Raw genomic sequence first — 21177 nt, 5'->3', positions numbered from 1 at the left:
TTTAACTGATTTTTACAATATTCTTTTATCCACAAATATGATTTTTCATACTACTGGACGAGACAACTTATTTCAACATGGCGGCGCACATGTGTTGTCAAGTTTTCTCGGGCTGCTACGAGCGTACAGTCTTTGGCTATGATTTGCTGGAAAAAGAAGGAGAAGTGAGTAAGAATTTGTGAACGAAAGCATGTATGTAGGTGCAATTTACCTATTGTTTTCTTGAATTTTTATTTTTCATTCGCATTTTCGGAATAATACAACTGCAGTGCAGTCCAACATGCAACATGGAACATGCACGTAGATATCTATATTTTACACCAGTTCGGGAAACCCACTCACAAGGGGGGCCCCTCCTTATAAATAATAATAATAATAATAATAATAATAATAGTGAGACTCTTATAAAGCGCACATTTCTACCTAAAAAAGATACTCAAGGCGCTATAGAACAGAGTACATTTTGTGTCACGTTACAACAGTATCACAGAAAATAATAAGACAATAAACCAACAAACAATAGTCCTATATACGTACACATAAATTTTAGTATACATACAGGTATAGTAACCCGTCCCCCTTATAAGTAACCCCGTCCCCCTTATAAGTAACCCCCGGGGCACCCCTTATAAGGAGTCTCCACGCTTTTTTGCAATGCAACGCGAAAATGAAAGGACTGCGGCAATTCGCTTGTATGTCCATAAAGCTTCACAAGTTTCCTAGTTACTCACGAAATTTGAGCAAAATCGGTTCGAGGCATCCTATCTAAAATCATGGATTTAAATGCGATGTCAAACGACCCATGCGAATGCTGAAATGCGAGCGATTACTGGCGTGAGTGTCGCCAGGCGCGGCGGCGCGGCAATGCTCGAGTGCAGACGTGGCGACAGAGTACTCTGTCGCCACGTCTGCACTCGAGCATTGCCGCGCCGCCGCGCCTGGCGACACTCACGCCAGTAATCGCTCGCATTTCAGCATTCGCATGGGTCGTTTGACATCGCATTTAAATCCATGATTTTAGATATGATGCCTCGAACCGATTTTGCTCAAATTTCGTGAGTAACTAGGAAACTTGTGAAGCTTTATGGACATAATCAAGCGAATTGCCGCAGTCCTTTCATTTTCACGTTGCATTGCAAAAAAACGTGGAGACTCCTTATAAGGGGTGCCCCGGGGGTTACTTATAAGGGGGACGGGGTTACTTATAAGGGGGACGGGTTACTTATAAGGAGGGGCCCCCCTTGTGAGTGGGTTTCCCGAACTGACACCATTCATGAACACTGACGTTACGCTGGTGCATGGCAGGCACGTAGCCCGACCAGACCCCGTGCCGTGCTCAGCATGCACGGCATGTACGTAGACGGTGCAGCGACAGCTACACAGCTGTGTAGCTGTCGCTGCACCGTCGCTGCACCGTCTGCACATGTTACACAGGGCACTGCATGCACTGGCAGGTGCAAGGTGCTAGGCCTAGGCTGTGCTGCACCACCGACCACTGCCATCAGCCTCGTGCTAGTCGCGCACTGCACAGTGGAATTTTTTTTTTTTTTTCTGTTCTGGAAATAATTTTTTGAGTGTGAATCATGGCCGTGTAATTTATGAAATGAAAGTAGACTCTGGACTGTAGATCTATAAGATAAACACTGATAAAGGTGTAAACACATGGTAAAGCCAAGGCAAGCGCCTATCATATATCAGCAGTCTAACTTTGTTACTGTAATAAAATAAAATAAGCATCAGATCAACCATCATCATACACAACAACGAACGTCAACAGCAACAACAACAACAGCAAGTTGCCACACCCAGCCTACGCTGTCTGGTCGGCCACGGGTGATCAAGGCCGAGGACAAGGTGTGCATGTGTGTGTGACTGTCTGTGACCCAGTGAGTTTATTCCTACCAAGTCAGATAGACACTACTATCTATACTATTCTAGCTTTTTTTTTTGGGGGGGGGGGAGGGGGTTGTAAGCTAGTAGTAGGAGAAAACAAAAAGGAACACATCCATGCTTAGTCTCCACTTTAATTGAAAGATATTTAGTTCTACACCAAGTTCAAATTTACTTTCATGAATGTGAAATGGGGACAATTGGGTTTCAATTCAAGTTTATGGAGTGATCTGTCTTTTTTTTAAACAAAACCAACAGAAATCTGTCAACAGAAGAGAAGAAAATGAAACCTTTCTCTTCACGGGGTAAAGTCCTATTTTATCCATAGATAACAGATTAGGTGTTGACCAAAAAACACTTTTAGTTCACCTCGCAAATAATGTTCTCTCATCTTTTTGACAATTTGTCCTTGAACAATATTGTGATAGAATGGTGGTGAATTAGTCTTCCGGGGACAGTTCACAAACAATGCTCACATCGGATGTGTCGAAGCCATCGCAGCTAGCAGCAAATTTCTGGCCTCGGGCAGCACAGATGAGCTTATCTACCTCTTTGATGTTGAAGAGAAAGTGGAACTTGGCTCTTTAATGCAACATGATGGTGAGGAACGTGTCTTTTTAAATGTGTTGTAGATATCAGAAATTTAGGAAAGATTGATATTTTTTTTTATTTTTTGTACTTGTCAAGCTCAAGCACATTGATATATTGTACATTGTATTGCACAATAACATTATTTTTTACCATAGTAATAACTGCACTTTTTGGCCAGAGGAAGATCCTTGATATTAGGGTGCGATCAATTTGTAGGCATAGCAACAGATCCCCCTATTTATGAACACATTACAGTAGTAAAAGTGGTAAAAGGTAGTATTCTTTAGCGTATTTCTAGCTTTACAGAACAATGTTTGTCTCTGAGGATACACGTATTACAAATAATTATGACTGTTTTAGAATTAAAAGATGTGCATTTATTCACACCTACAGACCACATTACAGACCTGTCCAAATACAAAGGGCTTGCTCAAGTCAATATTATTTCACAGTTGTGTGGCTGGCTCTTATTGTGGTATAATTTGTTATATTTGGTTCTCCTATGTAGGCTCTATATCATCCCTAGCGTTTCACGAGGACAGTCACATGATCAGCAGCAGTGAAGATGGGAAGATTTGTGTGTGGAGCACACAATCCTGGGAGTGCATGAAGGTCATGAAAGGTCACAAGTGAGTGGTGTGTTCTGTTATAAGATCTTGTATAGGTGCCATTTACACACAGTTTTAGGCCATTTTTGGCAGGTTCTCATATACCACCATATTAACTCAATCGCATCAGGTAGATCATACTGGTGTCCGTAGCTGGAAATATGAAAAGATATCCACAAAATTTCTGTAGATATTTTTTCTCTGGCTGCTTGCTGCATTTCCAGTGAGGTATGGTTTCTTCATGTACATGTATTTCAAATGGGACCGACACAATTCCCTCATGAAAAGTGGTTCCTCATTTAATTATTAAAGCAAATTGGATTTCACTGTTGTTTGTTTCATTTTCAACAATTCAACACTGCATTACAAAAAATAACAGGTAATCTGTTCTTATCTGTGCCCTCTTGGTTGGTCAAACTTGTATTTCACTGTGTTACAACTGTTTTGGAGAATTTTTCTTATTGATGTGCATGTACAGTATGTATGTGGTTGTGTGTGTGGGTGTGGGTGGGGAGGGGGGCAAATATTTAGGCTAGCGGAACATGACAAGAGTTTGCAGGGCATTGTGATACCTCTGTCAAATTCCCCACAGAGCGCAAGTGCCATTTCAGTTGACTGGTCCAACAGTTTTACATTAGCAAGTGACAATAACAAATTATCTGTCTAGCTGAACAGTAAGTTAGTCATGTTTTGCCCAAGGCAAGCAGGCATGGGAGGTTTCTAATTCAATCTATGTAGGTGTGGCACCTCTCCTTCTACATCTCATGCTTGATGGCCATCTCTTCTGAAGTTTTCTGACTTTCATCTTTTTGTTTGGTTGCAGAGATGCTGTCAATTCCGTCGCCGTTCATCCATCCGGCAAGCTAGCTCTCTCCGTTGGCAAGGATAAGACATTACGAACATGGAACCTGCTCAAGGGAAGGGCTGCTTACACCACTAACATCAAAGCAGGTATGTGGGACACCAGAATTAATTGTTCTGTGACCCTGTCCTCTCAAAACTTGTAAAAGAGCAAACTGACATCCAGTTTTACATACTTCAGAAGTTTGATGTCTAGGACAGTACTTGTCACAGTCTTACTATGGAAGAAGACACAAAGTTATATATTATGTGACCAAGTTCTTTTGCCTTTCTCATGCTATCTGTAATGTTAAACTGTAACTGATCTGTTTTATCTCCCGTACTGAATAAATGTTGATGAAAAAAGAAATATAGCCTACAAGTGCATCATTTCAAGATTACATATGATTATTCATAACATCCGAGATTATTTTACTTTTAAGAAATTTGTTTTCTTGTCATCAAATTGCAGACCAAAGAGAATCCTTACCTAGATGCAATTTCTGTCATATGCATCACTGACTTTTGATATACATTTCATATTTTCATATTGATTGTGTACTATGTGATTTACAAGACAGCTGTGTCAGCAAAATGTATCCAGAAGGAGTTCACTTCTTGTGATTTTTCTCCCAGTGTCTGAAATAGTCCTGTGGTCACCTGATGGTCAGCTGTATATGGTGGTCATCGACGACAGAATAGATGTCTATGACATCACCACGGCAACAATAGTTTGCTCGTGCAAGTGCAGCACTAGAATTCTTACTGCTTGCTTCATTACAGTGAGTATCGTCATCCGTGAGCTCTGGTCCTAAAAATATGTCCAACTGTTTTACTCTCCACAAGAGAGATATCTGTAGGGAATGTTATTTGAGACAAGATAGGTATCATCATAGGTACTTACATTGTACAGTACATTTCCCCTTTCAATTTTCATCCCTCTCCCTCAAAGCGCATAGAGACACTACGATAGTGATACATGTATGTGCTATATAAGCACTGTGTTATTATTATCATTATTATTATCATTTGAAGTGTATGCCACTAATGCAGACAGTTCTCAGTTCAAGTCCTGTAAGGGTCTTTTCAAAACAAAGTTAAGAAGAGCTTCGCGTGTTTTTAATTCTGCGGAATCAAGACATCAACTACTGGAACATATGGCATGCAAAAATATTTGCATGCGTTTGTTTTTGCGTTAGCTTCTGGTTGCGCGAAATGCGCGAAAATTTCAACACCGTGAAAATTTCCAGTTTTACAGTGCCTGAAAATCATCTACAAGAAGCTGGTTTGTACATGAAAGAGGGCCTGAGACTTGAAACTATCAGGGCCTGAATTCAGTCTTTTATTTGAAATCTGGTATCCCTTTTTACATGATGATTGCATGTTTAAAAAGAATGATAGGCATTTAGGAAATAGTATTGACACTGGTGAATTAATAGAACTTAACATTGTACAATCACAACTTGGAATGATTGTTTCTATTAAAAAATAGTTTACAAGTTACTCCTGTAATAACAAAGTCCTTGGGAAAAGGAATTTTCTTTTCTTAGATCAAAATTTTGTTATACAGTGGACTCCCATTACAACGAAGTCCTCAGGACTGGCAATTTTCTTTCGTTATATTGAAATTTTGTTATAACTGAACAAATAAACAATAAAAGAAAACAAAACACATAGAGCCGATAATTTTGCGACCTGGATTTTTATTTCGTTGTAACCAGAATTTCGTTATAACCGTGTTCATTATAACGGGAGGGCACTGTAGTTGAACATATACAGTCTGTAAAAATACATGTACTGTAGATGATAATTTTGGGACCTGAATTTTGACTTTGAACAAAATGCTATCACAACAGAGTAGTGTCTGTGATAATTGGAATGCACAGTATAGCAGTGTCTGTTCCTTATTTTTGAAGATGCTCTGCATGGTTTGTGTTTATTTTCCGCAGGACCGGACCATTGCTGTGGCAGGGGAGGGAGAAACAATCCAGATATTGAGAGTGGATGAGAAGGAGAGGAGAATAAAGACATTGGTTGAATTCAAAGCACATGAAAACAGGTGCGTACAATGCATAGAACTGTAATAATATTTCCAAACAAAAGAAAACTGAAGAAATTCATTACAAGAAATGGTTCCCTGTAGAAAATTTATTTTGATCCTTATCCTTAATGAATGCCATTACCCACTACATGAATCTCCGTATGCTGTTTGATGTAAAGTCAGTACAAAAAGAAGTACATAGTGATGCTATCATCATCGTGCCTATGTGGTATTGACGAGCTGTTGCCTTGGCAACACACTTTACTTTATACTAATTTCCTAACCCTCTAAATGGGTACTTAAAGTGTCCCAATACCCTGGAAATCAAATTTGTATACAGCTAGAATACACAAAAACAGTCATAATTCACTTGTGATAGCCCCTGAATGTATACAATTTTGATAAATCAGATCATACACTGTTGTACACACTGTCCAAAGTCCTGGCACAGAAAGGGTTGAATTTACTCAGTAAAGTTGGTATTTTTAACCCTGCATTATTTGAGATGGTCGTGACCCTCACCCTGCATTATTTGCACATACTGAGCATATTTTGCTAAATGACTGAATACATTGGTAATACATACAAAAAAATACAACAAAAACAAATAACCACAGGTCTGTGAAGTGTGGTTATGATTACTCCAATTATATTTGAGCTGCAATAATAGCTCATTATGACAATGATAATTATAATCATAAGGATAGTGATAATCAACAATAACCTCACTCCCTGACTGTGCCACGCCCCCCTTGACTTCTACGATCACCAACATGATCACCTCCAGCTAGTCCAGCTCTAACGGCATCCCAGCTGCTATTTCCCCCGCTGGTACCCGGCTGAGATTGTACATTACCTTGTGTAGCATCTAGCTCATCATCTGTGTCCGTTTCATCTTTAAAATCACTGCTTTGACTATAATATGACTTGTCAATAGCTTCCTCATAATCACCAGATGATTCACCTAAGATTATCGCACGAGCCTCCTCTGCAGAATAGCATCTTTTTGCCATTTTTATAGCTCAAAACTTGCAAATCCAAACCGTAATCAACGAAAGTATAGACCGAAGAATCTTTCCACATCGTTGTAGTGAGATGGCATCATATTTAGGGGGTCACCTGACAGTTAAAACTCAAGTTATCAAAGTCACATGATTTCTGGCCGGTATACCGGCCTTTCGGGTATTTGCACGTTCTGCGCGCGGCCGGTTTTCCGGCCTTTCGGGTTCAAAGGGTTAAGCAGTGAGAGAATAAAAACAAAAACTATTGCTGCTGTTCAGTGGAGCATGAGAATGTGGAGCTTGATATTTCTGATTCAGGGACAGGAAGTTTCCCTACTAGAAGCTCACTGAAGTGGCTGGTTACTCTTGTAAGGTTTCTCTAATACTGTACGAGCTGAAATTTTTGCGGTGGTTTTATTTTTGCGAATTTCGTGAATCACCTTTGAACCGCGAAAATAACGCGCGAATAACTAAGTTCAGTTAGACCCTCGCAACCGCGAAATTAACAACACGCGAAAATGTCCTCCAAGTAGCAATTCGCAAAAATATCTGTACGCGAAAATTTCAGCTCGTACAGTATATCTTACTACCCTCCCCTCCCCAATTCTTGCTGCAGCAAGTTCAAAGGATCTGCAGCATCTCGTTAATAAAATTATGCTCTATTTTGTACATGTGCCTAGCAGGATAAAAGCTCTGAAGTGTACAAGGGCATGCGGCAGTCAGTCCAGATCCTGTGAACGATGGCTGTTTTCTACATCAAGCGATGGCTACATCAAACTCTGGTGTGTCGACACAGAGAAGGTGTGTGCATATTTTTGCTCCTCCATTCCCCCTTTTTCTTTCCATGTCTATTTCCCTATTGTAAGCTTCATTGACACTATAATGTCGTCAGAGTCTAGGAGAGCATCTGAAGAATAATGGAATGATGGTCTTTTATCTTTCATTTTTTTTTTTCATTAGCGAGAAACATTGGTTCCTTTTCCCGGCACTCTAGATGGGAGTTCACACAATAGTGGGGCTTGACATTAGCAGTGGCATGGAGCCACTAAAAATTGATTTGGGGCCACCAAATTTCTTAAAAGGATATTTTTGATGGCTTAATCAACCAACTAAGATCAGGCAACTAAAATAACAATCCAATATTTGGATTGTTACGTATCCTTTTATTTGGGGCCAATACATTTCTTTGTCGAGCCACCAAAATTTCAAATGTAAAGCCTTTAGTGGCCCAAATGTGCCACCAGAGAAAATGGATAGTTAATGTCAAGCCTTGCACTAGTCTCGCATTTGAGAAACTATCAGTGAACAGACTTTGCGATTGCATTACTCTCTTTCTGCAGGTCTGCGATGCTCCGTCACTCCTGTCCAAAGTCAACACGAAGGCCAGATTAACCTGTCTGGCGGTGAGAGAGGTGTCAAAGCCGCAGGAAGGCAAGAAGGGCTCTTCTCAGCAAGCAGCAAAGAGGACCCAAGACGGGGATGGTGAGACATCAAAACTCATTTAGTTTCTTTCCCTTTCTAGGATATGAAAGTTTGTTTCTGCGTGCAATGACAAAGAATTTCATGAAGACCTCCAATATCCACTCATCCTGATCCCCCCCCCCCCCTCGGCCGTAATCTGGCAGAACTGCGTATCTCCTTTAACACATTACGCCAGAAATCGGGTTTAAAGATTCAATGTTACACCCTTCTAAACTGAGATACGATGAGTTGCATTTTTCCTCTTTTCTCGGTCATAATTGGTCTAAAGAATTTATTTCCAGCAAAAAAATGATAATTTGACCTTTTTAAGTAGTAAAAATTACCAATTTAAAAAACTTACGCAGTTCTGCCAGATTAATCGTCGCCAAATTTTTGCGATCGTAATCTGGCAGAACTGCGTATCTCTGGTCACGTGCCCGGGTTGATCAGCCAGAACTGCGTAAGTTTTTGGCCATGCGGGGGGTTTTTCAGGCAGAACTGCGTATCTCTAGGAGATACGCAGTTCTGCCTGATAAGCACGTGTTTCATCAGGCAAAACTACGTATCTCTTTTTGTCGTCAACCACGTGCTTATCAGCCAGAACTGCGTATCTTCTAGAGATACGCAGTTCTGGCTGATAAACACGTGGTTTATCAACCAGAACTACGTATCTCGGTCTATTTTCTGCGGGTTGTCTATCGTATTTTACCATCCACCCTCTTACTATTCAGCGGATGCAGTGTCAAAACAATGAATATTTTAGATCGAGTACAATTTTTTTGAAATATTTGTATTGTATAAAGTCATCATTATTGATTCACATTTAATTTCATTTTATCCATTCATTTGTATATGGAAAATAACTTGCTTTCCCCAAATGTTGTCAGTCTGTGTTCATGTTTCAGTATTATTTAGCGGCACAAGAAGTACTGCTACATCAAAAGCCTGGCTGCTGCTTGGGTTATTGTCGATCTCATGAAGCATTGCATTTGGACTAAGAATAATATTAGACTAGGTTCTAGATGTTAAGCTATATTGTTCATCAAGACTACAGGTACTACACTGTAGACCGTCTAGACCGTAGTCTATTCAGGCCTAACGATACACTAGACATCTAGAGACTAGTACTAGTAGAGCGGTACGTAGGAATCTGCACACGATAGGCCTACTGATCTCATCATTATCCTTACTCCTACTCTATGCCCAAAGTAAGAGTAAGCCTAGACCCTTTTGGCTGAAGGCCTAAACTCTATTTAAACTAAAGAATACTAGGAGCTAGGCCTGACTAAAAGTTTATTTACAGCTTTATTAGAAAATAAAAAAAATAGACCCTAGTTCTCGTTTGTGTCGACTCCTAGTCCTATGTAGGCCTTATTGTCACTACAGTTTTACTAACGTTAAGGTAGTAGTGTTCTAACCGTTACTATCTATTTCTACGCAGGCCTATTAAAAACGTACGAGAACTCTCGAACTCTGTCTACTCGATTGTCTAGGTCTATGTAACATCCAGACGTCTATTTTGGGGCGTCATTATAACAGACTAGTAGATCAATGAAAATTAGTTTCTAGATTTTCTAGTCTAGACTCTAGATCAAACGCTAGACTCTATATCCAGGTAGGGGCTAAATCTAGCGTTACAGCTAGACTGTTTATTGGGGATCTAGGCCTAGAAGGTACTAATGTTGTAGATCTAAGAACAACATAAAGCCTAACATGCCTATCTATAATGACTAACGGTAAGTCTATAAAGTCTATAGCCTATAATGTCTAGTAGTAGGCCCTTAGTACTAGTAGTAATGTATAGAACACAGATCTAAATCTAAGTTTCAGATCTATTTCTAGGGCTAAATGTTTATAATTTAGCGTTTAACCTGTAGATTCTAGATTCTTCATATTACAGACTTCAAGAATGTCTGGCCGAATCAAATCTAGAAAAATAGAAAACTGAGTAAAGACAGAATAACCGGCGATTCAGCCTAAGTTAAGTAACGGTAGGCCCCAGTAGTCTACTAGTAGTAGGCCCCTACTGCACAATTTACTGGGAGTACCGGTACGGTACCGGTATTAAAAAGTAAACTGTAAAAGTGTTAGTATTGGTCAATTTCTGACGTCTGTAGGATTGGATCGAAAATGCCATCGTTATAGACGGTACCCTAGATATTCATTAAACTTCTCGAGATCAATCCCATAGATCCAAGCCCACTAACCGCTTATTACAATGACAAATAAAATAAGCTATGGTCAATGGATTACAGATATTGTTGTTCGCGTGACCTACGCTACCGCACAGTACATTGATTTCACGTACACTAACAATGGACAAGTGCTGCAGCAGTACCAAGTAGGCCTAAAGTTGACTGGAGCGTGATGTCAGACAAGATGCAAACTATAACGTTTGTTAGATCTAGAAATGCTCTAGGCTTAAAAAACACTAGATTGTAGCAAAACTTAATAGTAAGGCATACCGCATATTGACCTGTTTTGAAGCCTGCCAGTCTATGAAGGGAAAGAAAGTGGTAATTTCCCCCAAGAGTAACGAGGGTTATTGCTTTAGCGTGACTGTCGTCGTGTACAATACACGTAGCCGCACGACGTGTCTAGCTAGCTAGCTAGCTAGCTAGGCACTGCTAACCTGAACGCGCAGCGCGTTCGTCACTACCAAGGTCGCGCACGCGCGTGTTAAGATATACCATGTCCGTGCGGGATGCAGGAACACCTTGGTCCAAGCGTTGTCGTAAGTCGACTTACGCAGTTCTGCCTGATTAACATCGGAAAATTCATTTCGAATCTCGACTTACGCAGTTCTGCCAGATTAATCGCCCTCTCTCCTCAGGAATTTTGCCAAAATCACTTTCTAAAAATAACTTTCTGTACCGATTCACAACTTATTTTTTGGCCCACTTGAAAGAGCATGAGAAAAAACACACAAAACACTCAAAACCTGAAAATCGACCAAAATCGACTTAGGGAGTTCTGCCAGATTACGGCCGCCCTTCCACAGAGTGTTTCCTCATTGTTCACTTGTTGGAAGTAAAGTTGTTTTTCTAACGGTCACCCATTGAAGTTTATAGTCGACTATCGGGTCAGTATGAGACATGTCAAGTGTGATCAATTGAGCCGATTATCTATTACCTGACATAAAGTAGTTCTGTCTGTTCTCAATTCATCGTGCTTGCTGATGTTTTCCTCCTCTCCTTTATGAAAAAAAAAATGTCATGGACATCATATTCGTTCTGTAAAGTGTACACGATACTAGCTAAGTATTCAGGATCTAATCAGATGAGTGCTCTGTCCAGTTCAGTATAATATTTGATTCTACCTCTATTCCTTTCTTCCTCTCTATCTCTCTCTATCTCAATATCTCTGTCTTGGTATCTCTATGTCAATCTCTATCTCTGTCTCAATATCTCTATCTTTATCTCTATCTCAATCTCTACCTCTATCTCAATCTCTCTCTATCTCAATATCTCTATTTCTCTCTCTCTCAATCTCTCCCTCTCTATCTCAATCTGTATCTCTGTCTCTATCTCTCTCTATCTCAATCTCAATTTCTCTCTAGCTCGATATCTCTCTATCTCAATCTCTCAATCTCTATCTCAATCTCTCTCTCTCTATCTCAATCTGTATCTCTGTCTCTATCTCTCTCTATCTCAATCTCAATTTCTCTCTAGCTCGATATCTCTCTATCTCAATCTCTCAATCTCTATCTCAATCTCTCTCTCTCTATCTCAATCTGTATCTCTGTCTCTATCTCTCTCTATTTCAATCTCAATTTCTCTCTAGCTCAATATCTCTCTATCTCAATCTCTCTATCTCAATATCTCTATCTCTCTCTATCTCAATCTCAATATCTCTATCTCAATATCTCTATCTCTATCTCAATATCTCTGTATCTCAGTCTATCTCAATTTCTCTCTCTCTCAATCTCTCTATCTCAATATCTCAATCTCTATCTCAATATCTCTGTCTAAATCTCAATCTCTCTTTATCTCAATATCTCTATTTCAATCTCAATCTCTATCTCAGCATCTGTATCTCGATCTCTATCTCTCTCTCAATCTCTCTCTAGCTCAATATCTCATCTCAATATCTCTCTCTGTATCTCTATCTCAATCTCAATCTATCTCAATCTCAATATCTCTATCTCAACATCTCTATCTCAATAAAGATCTGTAACTCAATCTCATTCTCCCTCTATCTCTGTCTCTTTCTTCCAGGAGACTCAGTGGTAAAGAAGAAGAAAAAGAAAGGGAAACCATGAAGTGATGTGAATTGCTGCGGAAGAGGATGACATCAACGGGTCAAGTGAACAGCACGTCGTGTTTCATGCAGCGTAAAACATTTTGAATAGTTGCAAGAGAGTTATTTACTGAAGGAACTGGAGAGAGCAAGAGGAATGGAAACATCATGTGTGTGTCAGACAGACTTATTCCCATTGTGGCAGACATGGACAGGTAATGGCACAGCTCCAAGGAACAGATTTGACCAGGGAAAATTGATTATCCATCAAAATATTTTGGACTCAACAGGATGTGTGGTACCTTGCCTAAAGTAAAAGTAGAACAGAGAGTTGTAACATGCTCCAACTGTGCATTCTATAGCTTTCATTCTTACAACATTCTTAGTTCCTCGTTATGAAATCGTACCATGTTCTATTGTCAACTTTTGTTGTATTTTTTAGTTTCAAACTTTGTGTTCTGTTCACCCTGTAATTTCTCTTAATATTCTTATTTACTGAACACAGACACACACTAACAAACCAAGACAAACCAAGAAGTACACTTACTAGTCAGATCAAAGAGTTTTGGAATAAAAGCTGGATAAGAACTTTCTCCATGTTTATTCTCACAGATATGCCAATACTTCTGTATACTCAATAGGAGAATGTTTTCAAGGACATGCCATTTTATAAGATTTCATTAAAGAAAATGTGCAGATGCACAGAGATAAGAAACAGTACCTGAAGTTGAGCATTGATTTCTCTTGGTAACTTGTGCCTTTTAGCAACACATGTGCTAGTTTCCACATCAAGCACAGTTCATGTACACATTGGTCACCACAAGAGTAACTGCTCAATTTTGCAATCACATTGATTTCTGATGTGTGATTGTCTAATCACAACAGAGATTAACCTTGTTACAAAGAGACTTGGACCCAAGAATGCACAAAGAGGGGTGTAAAAAAGGTATCACCTATCTTTTAAAATGCAAATATGTGTAGAGTGGACTCTCATCCAACACTGATACAATGTATAACAAATTCTCATCATAAAGTATTTTTTCTCGCCCGTAATTCAGAGTTTCTTTGCAATGTATTGTTTTTAAAACCCTGATATACATACTTCAAAAAGTAGAAACTCTTGCACTCAGCCAGTGAAATGAATTTTGCCCGTTTTCCATTCTGTGGAATCAAGGATACAGTGCTGTACGATTATTTCTATTCTGCGAAATGAAAGATACAATAGCTAAAATGTTACACGTACAAGAAGCAAAAAATATCTTTGTGCTAGCTTCAATGCCAGATGAAATACACGAGAGTACAATTTCCACACTGTGAAGCTGTCCACTTTCACAGTAGCACAATCTAAATATAATGGTAACGGTGATGTCAATGGTCCCAAGAAGTCAAATTATGGTGAGATTCAACTGTACCTGTGCTAGAATGCATGAATGTGGTACGAAGAACACTGAAAATGTACTGTATATGCTGAAATTTTCGTGGCGGTTTTATTTTCATGAATTTCGCAAAATAGGCTCTCGATTGCAAGAATCTCCTGCAAAAGCATTGACAAAAATGAAAACAAAAACTTGTTGTGCCTGCAATGTCCTAGGCTAGGACACTACATGTACATTGTAGCTTTGCAATATTTGAAGTGACTACTGCTATACAGTCCTGATGCCATGCAATCAGAGGCCCTTGCTCACATCCTTGAACACATGTACAATACTACAATGTAGTATTTGTTTAATAATGAGAGTTGATCTCATTTCAAGCAACATTTTAGTTTAAAAAAAAAATACTGTTTGAGAAGTCACACTTTTTTATGAATACTTTTCCTTTATTTTTCTGTTTACAATTTCATGATAATGAGAAGACCAGAAAGCACCAAATTAATCAATCAACTGCCATTTGAGAATATATAAGTGCAGGAAAATATCAGCACGTACATCACATTTTCATCATTACTATTACTTGCAGCCCTTTTGGGGAATGAATGTTTTATGACTGTGGATACACTGTATTCTTGTATCTTCCCATGTGTTTAACCCTAAGAGGGCACTATAATTCTGTAACGCAAGAAGGCCTCGTCACTAGGCTTCTTGACTTTCTGCGTTCAAGTCTCACGCAACTTTTGAGACCAAATTTGCAACGTCTGTGCGTATTTTTCGAAGCCACGCCCATTTTTGCAACAGCATGTCACCCCAAAACAGGCACAATTTTGTGATTTTGTGTACATTTCCTATAGAAAACGGTGCGCTGTCATGAAAGTCATAAAAACCTGATTATTTTTACAATTAACCACTTTTGTTGATTAATTTCATGCTAATTATGGTAGAAAAGCGGTCAGTGACAATTTCCAATAACAAAATAAAGAAAAAAACAAAAGTCGAAAAACAGAGAAATACATAAGAAATTATGAAAACGGTAAAATAGATCAGAATTGAAATGACTTTTGGAAGTTTTTATGATGTACAATTGTTGAATATGCTAAAACAGATACACAAACTAAAAAGTAAACTCTCATAATTAGGCTAAAATATGATCTTGGGCTTAATTTGCATAATTAATTAATTAAAATTAGAAACTGACTGTTCAAAAAAATCTTATGACAGAATCTTATAGATTAAGATGTGGGTGTAATGCATGCCAAATTTCGTCATGATCGCACCACTGATGAACGAGATCTCAGGGGGCGGTGGAATCCGCCCCCTCCAGTCTTAGCACAGCCAAAAAAGCCCGGCCTGATTAGTGTTAAACCTCTTCCTCGGGGTAAATATCAGCGTACAGTGCATCAATGTACAGCACATTTCCGTCATTACTACTGCAGCCCTTTTGGGGAATGGATGTATCATGACTGTGGTGCTTTATTCTTGTATCTTCCCATCCGTTTGAACTTCTTCCTCTTCTTTTCCTTCTGTTTGCTGTCGTCCTGTTTGTCTGTACTGATCCGTGCCTTCAGCTTGGAGGCTGCCTCGTGAGCACCAATAGTGGCTGGAAAGATTAAAAACACCAAGGCATTTTTTAATAGTAAACAGTCTTGTAAAATTGAGTACAGTTGACTCCTGTTATAATGAAGTCCTTGGGACCAGCAGTTTTCTTTCGTTACGTCGAAATTTTGTTAATAACGTGCAAATAAACGATAAAAAATATAGAGGAGATGGTATTGGGGCCTGGATTATTTTTACTTCATTGTATTGGAGGGGAATTTTGTTATATTCATGTTCATTATAATGGGATTGCACTGTAAGATGTACAGCAAGAAGATACATAATACTTTTGTGATGATGATTTTAACAAAAAATTTTGAAGTAAAGTTTGAGGTCCCAAAATCACTACCACTACAGTCTATGGTGGAAATTTGCTGCAACTGACAGTAACACAGATGGAGCAGAAGTCTGCGACTGATGGATACACACAGAAATACGCTCCAATACATGTAAAACAATGTGAAGATCACTAGCTGAAAAGCACTGGAATTCCACGAGTGTTTGCGAGTTTCAGTGCAGTTGGTTTGCAAGTAAATACTCGTCCAGTAAATGGTCCCATAAATCATGTACACGACCTGGAAAAATTGTTAAGTACAAGGTTTTTTTGGTTGATTCGTGTTCTAGAAGGGTATTGAAGTAAACTCATCTTGGTTGCCACCTGGGCAACCTTGGGCAAGTTTTTTTATTAACCTAATTAGCATAAGCGTGTAATAAGCATATGTACAATACATGTATATTGCTAATTTTGATACAGGAATCCTGGAAACACAGATAATATGATTTTATTCTTTTTTTTTTTTTAAACTATTTATGATGCAAATGTACCTTGTGTGAATGGCGACAGGAGCTTGCCATTTGATGTCAGATACAGCTGGGAGGCACCAGAGGGGAAGATCTTCTTCTTCAGCAAACTGTTCAAGTGACCTGTATGTGTCAGAACCACAAAAACTGTTAAGAATCAAATTCAATGAGACAAGGACACATACATGTGTATACAGACAGACAGACAGAAACACACACACACACACACACACACACGTAAAGTGGAGATGTGCTATTAAAGATAATTTTATAAGGAGCTTACAATGCCCAAACCTGAATTCGAAAAAAGCCTGCCTTCTCAAACTTACATTGTACCATGACTCTATGCCCAAAAGCCACAAAAATATATGGTTTGTGTCATAAACTAGGTACAGTATTTTTGCCATATCTTATAGTTTGTGGTAGTTTTATTTTTGTAATATTAAGCAAATAAACACACCAGAATAATAACAAGAAACCAAATAACTCTGCATCAAGCATTTTAAACATAACTGAAAATTTTTATTCTCTTCTGATACAAAGTCAACAAATAAAAGGTGACTAGATTTGGTCAATGCAGACACTCCATGAAACCTCAACCGAAGTGTGTACTATGTAAATCCAAGCTTTTGCTCCTGAAATGAGGAAGAATTCCTTGCCTTTCATCATGCGCATTTTCTTGTTGAACTGCTTTTGCTCTGAAGAGTCGCCCAGATCATGCAAGCTGTTACAAAGCAGTAGTATTAAGGAATACTTCCAGTCGACCAAGAGTGAGCAAACCAACAGATAAAATGTATGCTGCACAAGTCTGCAAAGTTTAATGTGAGAAATTGTAGCAAAGCAACAGCAATATACCCAATGAAACCCAACACCCTAGAGCTTTTACTTTACACTACTCTACACAAAGATGCTACTACGTGGTTATACAGCAAAGTCATGGTGCCTATATTTTTGTGTCATTACTTCACAAACATGAACTTGGTCAGTAAGATATCAACTCCTGATACCAAAGTGATTGCCAAGACCCCTTTCAAATATGAAAACTGCAAAAATGACGGTTATAAAAATCATTCTGGTTTATTAAAATTAAGGATCAATACAGAACACCTGTGTCCTGCAACTAGACCTGAGGGTTATCTTTAAGATGTACTGCACCACCAGACTGTGTGTGGTTTGGAATAAAACCCTCACTGAAATTGACCTCACACAGGTAAAAAAAACTGGCTAAATAAAAGGAAAATTTTACCACAGATGGGTAAAATCATGAAAATTCATATAAATCAAAGGATTTCTCCACTCTTTTTTTTTTAAAAGGCAAGGTTGACAGTATGTATAATTAAATGCACCCTGGTGTGCTGTAAAAATATAGTTTGTTTTTTTTCCCACACATTAAGAGTGCCCATTTGACATCAGATGTAATCCCACATTATAAATGGCAATCCTTATCCCATCACTGGTGTGAATGGGGCAAGCTCGACATATCCAAGGATACTTCATGTCCGCATCTACGTCTACATCCAGCTCCTTGGCCGCCCTCACAAACCAGTCGTTCTGGTGCTTCTTCTTACTGATCAGGTGCTCCAGCTTGTCGATGTCCCGGGCAAGGTCCACCCTCTCCCGAACGGCTTGGTAGTACCTGTGCTCCACAGGGAACGATGGGATCTCCTCTGTGTGTGTGTGCGAGTGTGAACGTTCCCCAGAGATTGATACAAAAACATATTACCATGAGACCATTCAATTTGGCATACTTGTGATAATTGCTTGGAACTTTGAAGAGTAAACCAGCACAAAGAATTAATTCAAATTACTTGCCATGTCATACACGTACATGAGTGCATACAATAAGGTTGGATGTTTGGGCACTTCCCTGCGCCTTCCCCCTCTTCATCTCATCTCTCCAGAGTGCTTTATATGGACGATAATAACTTGCAAAGTTGATTATAAATACTAATAGGCAAATGATTTAGCAGAGATTTATAGTTATCATTATAGACTTGAGGGTATCACTGTATGTCAGCAAGATATAATACACAACCTACGAATTGAGCTTCACCCCCCCCCCCCACCTCTGTGTCACTTTATTTCATACTAATTTATTCAAGTCATTTGTATATCACTTGAAAAAAAAAAGATATTAGTATATGGCTAGAAAGTAACATATGAGTAGATACTCCATGTATTTTAAGGCATGTTTAAACCTTACCTAAATGTTACAACATTTTTGGAGGAATTCCTCAAAACTCCAAAATGCATTGTACAGCTTACCCGATTGATACAAATACCGGTACTAACCTCTGTTTAGAGTCTTGCAGAGCCGTCGGTAGAAGTTGAGCTCGCTGGGAGACACGAATGTCACACTCAGTCCTACCTTGGCCTGTCTCGCTGTCCGCCCGCTGCGGTGAACGTAGGACTGTACTCAACACACAGCAAAAGTTATATTAAGTTGTAAACCTTATTATTCCATTAAAAGATAAATGAGAAAGTGGAGTCCCTTTCCCTCCATGGTGATGAACATATATCCAAACTAACAAGGCAGAAGTTATAAGTATGAATTCTTCCTGTAACTTGGGAAGGGGAGGGGGAGAGTGTCAAGCTGCTCTGTCAACATAGTGCCTGACAGTAAAAGACGATTACAAAATACAGATTTACTAGTTTGGGAAGGGAACCAACAATGATCTTCGAGATTTTTTTTTTTTACAAAGTGTCCTAACACTCATTTGCAATCTACAGTACTTCCAATATTAATAATAGTTAATATAATAATAATAATAATTAATAATAATAGTTTTGATGTGGTTGTAGTTAATTTTCCTATTTAATGAGTCAACCACTACTCATAAATGACGATAAAATGTCATCTGCCATTACACAAATGCAATGCACAATTCTTTCAAGTGTATTGGGAAATCACCAAATCTGCTTCCTGAAAAGGGTTATTACGTACTTATCATTTTGTTGCTGTGGTTTATAATCACAAAATCAACCAATCATGAAATCATCTGACATAAAACCTGGCTTGTGAAATATAATGCTCACAATAGAAATGGCATGTACAGTATTACCTCATTACGGCATAACCAATTGTCAAACAGCAATAATCGATATCAGCTTGTCGAAACCAGACAGCCATGCAAAAGAAGGCAATGACTTTGAAAAATATCTTACCCGACCCCCTAAAAAAAAATAAGAGTAAAAGCAAAAAAACAATAAAAAATCCGACAACATCGACCACCATTAACCCGATGAGGACGAGTCCCACTCGGGCAGGGGTCTATGGAAAATACTTGTTGTAGCAAAATCAGCCCGTCCTCATCGGGACAACACTATCACCCCTACCACCACATCCACCACAACCACCATATCCACCACCACCACCACCACATCTACCACATCCACCAACCCCAACCACCACCACCACATCCACCACCCCCACCACCACCACCACCATCACTACCACAACAACCACCTGCCTTCCACACCTCCACTCGGATGTCTCCCCCAAAAAACCCCGTACCTCTGAGGTCCGTGGTACTTGGTAGTGAATCACATGCTCAATGTCCGGAATATCCAGGCCCCTGGCAGCAACATCAGTGGCCAGGAGTAGCCCCCGAGGATTGGCCGTGAATCTGCAGAGAGAGATAGATGAAGCCAGATTCAACATAATTTGTCAAAGAGGGTCTTCTATGAAATCTCGGGTCTGCAATTGTTGCAAGTCGCAATTTCTCCAGTTACCTATTCAGCAACAACTAAAAAACACCTGCAGCTGACTGCATGTTGATTAGCTGGGCCCCTGATGTACATTGTAATGGAGTGGATGCATGCATATCTATTTTTATGTCAAGCATATAGAGAATTAATAATGATTATAATGCCCTTTTTAAATGTGAAATATCATTATCCTTATTATCATAGTAATTTTACTGATAATTACAAATTATATTGCACCATTTCCATCAATAAAATGCTCAAGGTGTACTTGTAGATGAAAGTACAAAGATAAGATAAAGAAACAATAAAAGTTCAAATATCCTGAAACAAATAAGTCCTCAACTTATTCTTAAATAACTCCTCAGATGATGATCATTATCATTATCATTATCATTATCATTATCATTATCATTATCATTATCATTATCATTATCATTATCATTATCATTATCATTCTCATTCTCATTATCATCATCATCATCAATCATCATCGTCGTCATCATCATCATCATCATCATCATCATCATTATCATTATCATTATCTACATCACATAGAAATAGAAATAGTCTCGGTAGTCTCTAATATGATAGAAAGAGAGAAAAACAAAGGTAGAGACTGGTAGGCTGATTCTCACCTCTCCAGATTCTTGAGCCTCTGTTTCTGGTGCATGGAGGAGTGCAGCGGGAGTGGACGGCACTGGAGCAGAGACAGGATCGACGCCAGTCTCCGGATGCAGTCGATGCTGTTGGTGAAGACCAGGGTACGGCCGGGGTACTGGCGCAGAAAGTAGAACAGGTAGACGTCCTGCAGAAAGAGAGAGGTGTGAGATGAGAGAGTGGATGTTGATTAGAGGGGGTGGAGGGGGGAGGGGGGGGGAGGGGAGGAGGGGGAGGGAGATTTGTAAAGATATTGGTGCCATTGACTCCTCACTGCTTTATCACATGTTACAGCTGAGTTACATCTTTTGGTTTATTGTAATTGTAGAGCAGGGACTTAATCAGTGCAAGTGGTAAAAATGTCATGTAGA

At 39.1% G+C, this 21177-nt stretch overlaps 2 protein-coding genes across 2 annotated transcripts in view; one reads left to right on the top strand and one right to left on the bottom strand.

Annotated features, from left to right (window-relative positions):
- Window positions 1–77: 77 nt before the first annotated feature.
- On the top strand, window positions 78–12730 carry LOC139743057 (p21-activated protein kinase-interacting protein 1-like). The gene is made up of 9 exons (XM_071653565.1): window positions 78–164; window positions 2319–2490; window positions 2990–3110; window positions 3913–4040; window positions 4566–4711; window positions 5879–5988; window positions 7655–7772; window positions 8312–8453; window positions 12650–12730. Exons 1-9 carry the CDS (start codon window positions 78–80, stop codon window positions 12691–12693), a joined length of 1068 nt encoding a protein of 355 aa, XP_071509666.1. The 3' UTR covers window positions 12694–12730.
- A 2513-nt stretch (window positions 12731–15243) lies between these two features.
- LOC139743061 (ATP-dependent RNA helicase DDX24-like) overlaps window positions 15244–21177 on the bottom strand; it is a 29815-nt gene continuing 23881 nt past the window's right edge. Inside the window, exons 9-15 of the mRNA XM_071653568.1 lie at window positions 20785–20954; window positions 19956–20067; window positions 18734–18851; window positions 17934–18108; window positions 17101–17165; window positions 16466–16564; window positions 15244–15644 (exon numbers count right to left, since the gene is read on the bottom strand). Coding sequence (XP_071509669.1) covers window positions 15502–15644; window positions 16466–16564; window positions 17101–17165; window positions 17934–18108; window positions 18734–18851; window positions 19956–20067; window positions 20785–20954 — 882 coding nt within the window. The 3' untranslated portion in view covers window positions 15244–15501. The remainder of the gene's footprint in view (window positions 15645–16465; window positions 16565–17100; window positions 17166–17933; window positions 18109–18733; window positions 18852–19955; window positions 20068–20784; window positions 20955–21177) is intronic.

Source organism: Diadema antillarum, unplaced genomic scaffold (genome assembly GCF_040938485.1).
Source record: "Diadema antillarum isolate AM-2024a unplaced genomic scaffold, OU_Dant_1.0 seq00001043_RagTag, whole genome shotgun sequence".
Classification (NCBI taxonomy): Eukaryota; Metazoa; Echinodermata; class Echinoidea; order Diadematoida; family Diadematidae; genus Diadema; species Diadema antillarum.
The sequence above is the reverse complement of the archived record's forward strand: the minus strand, read 5'-3'. Positions and strand labels throughout refer to the sequence as shown.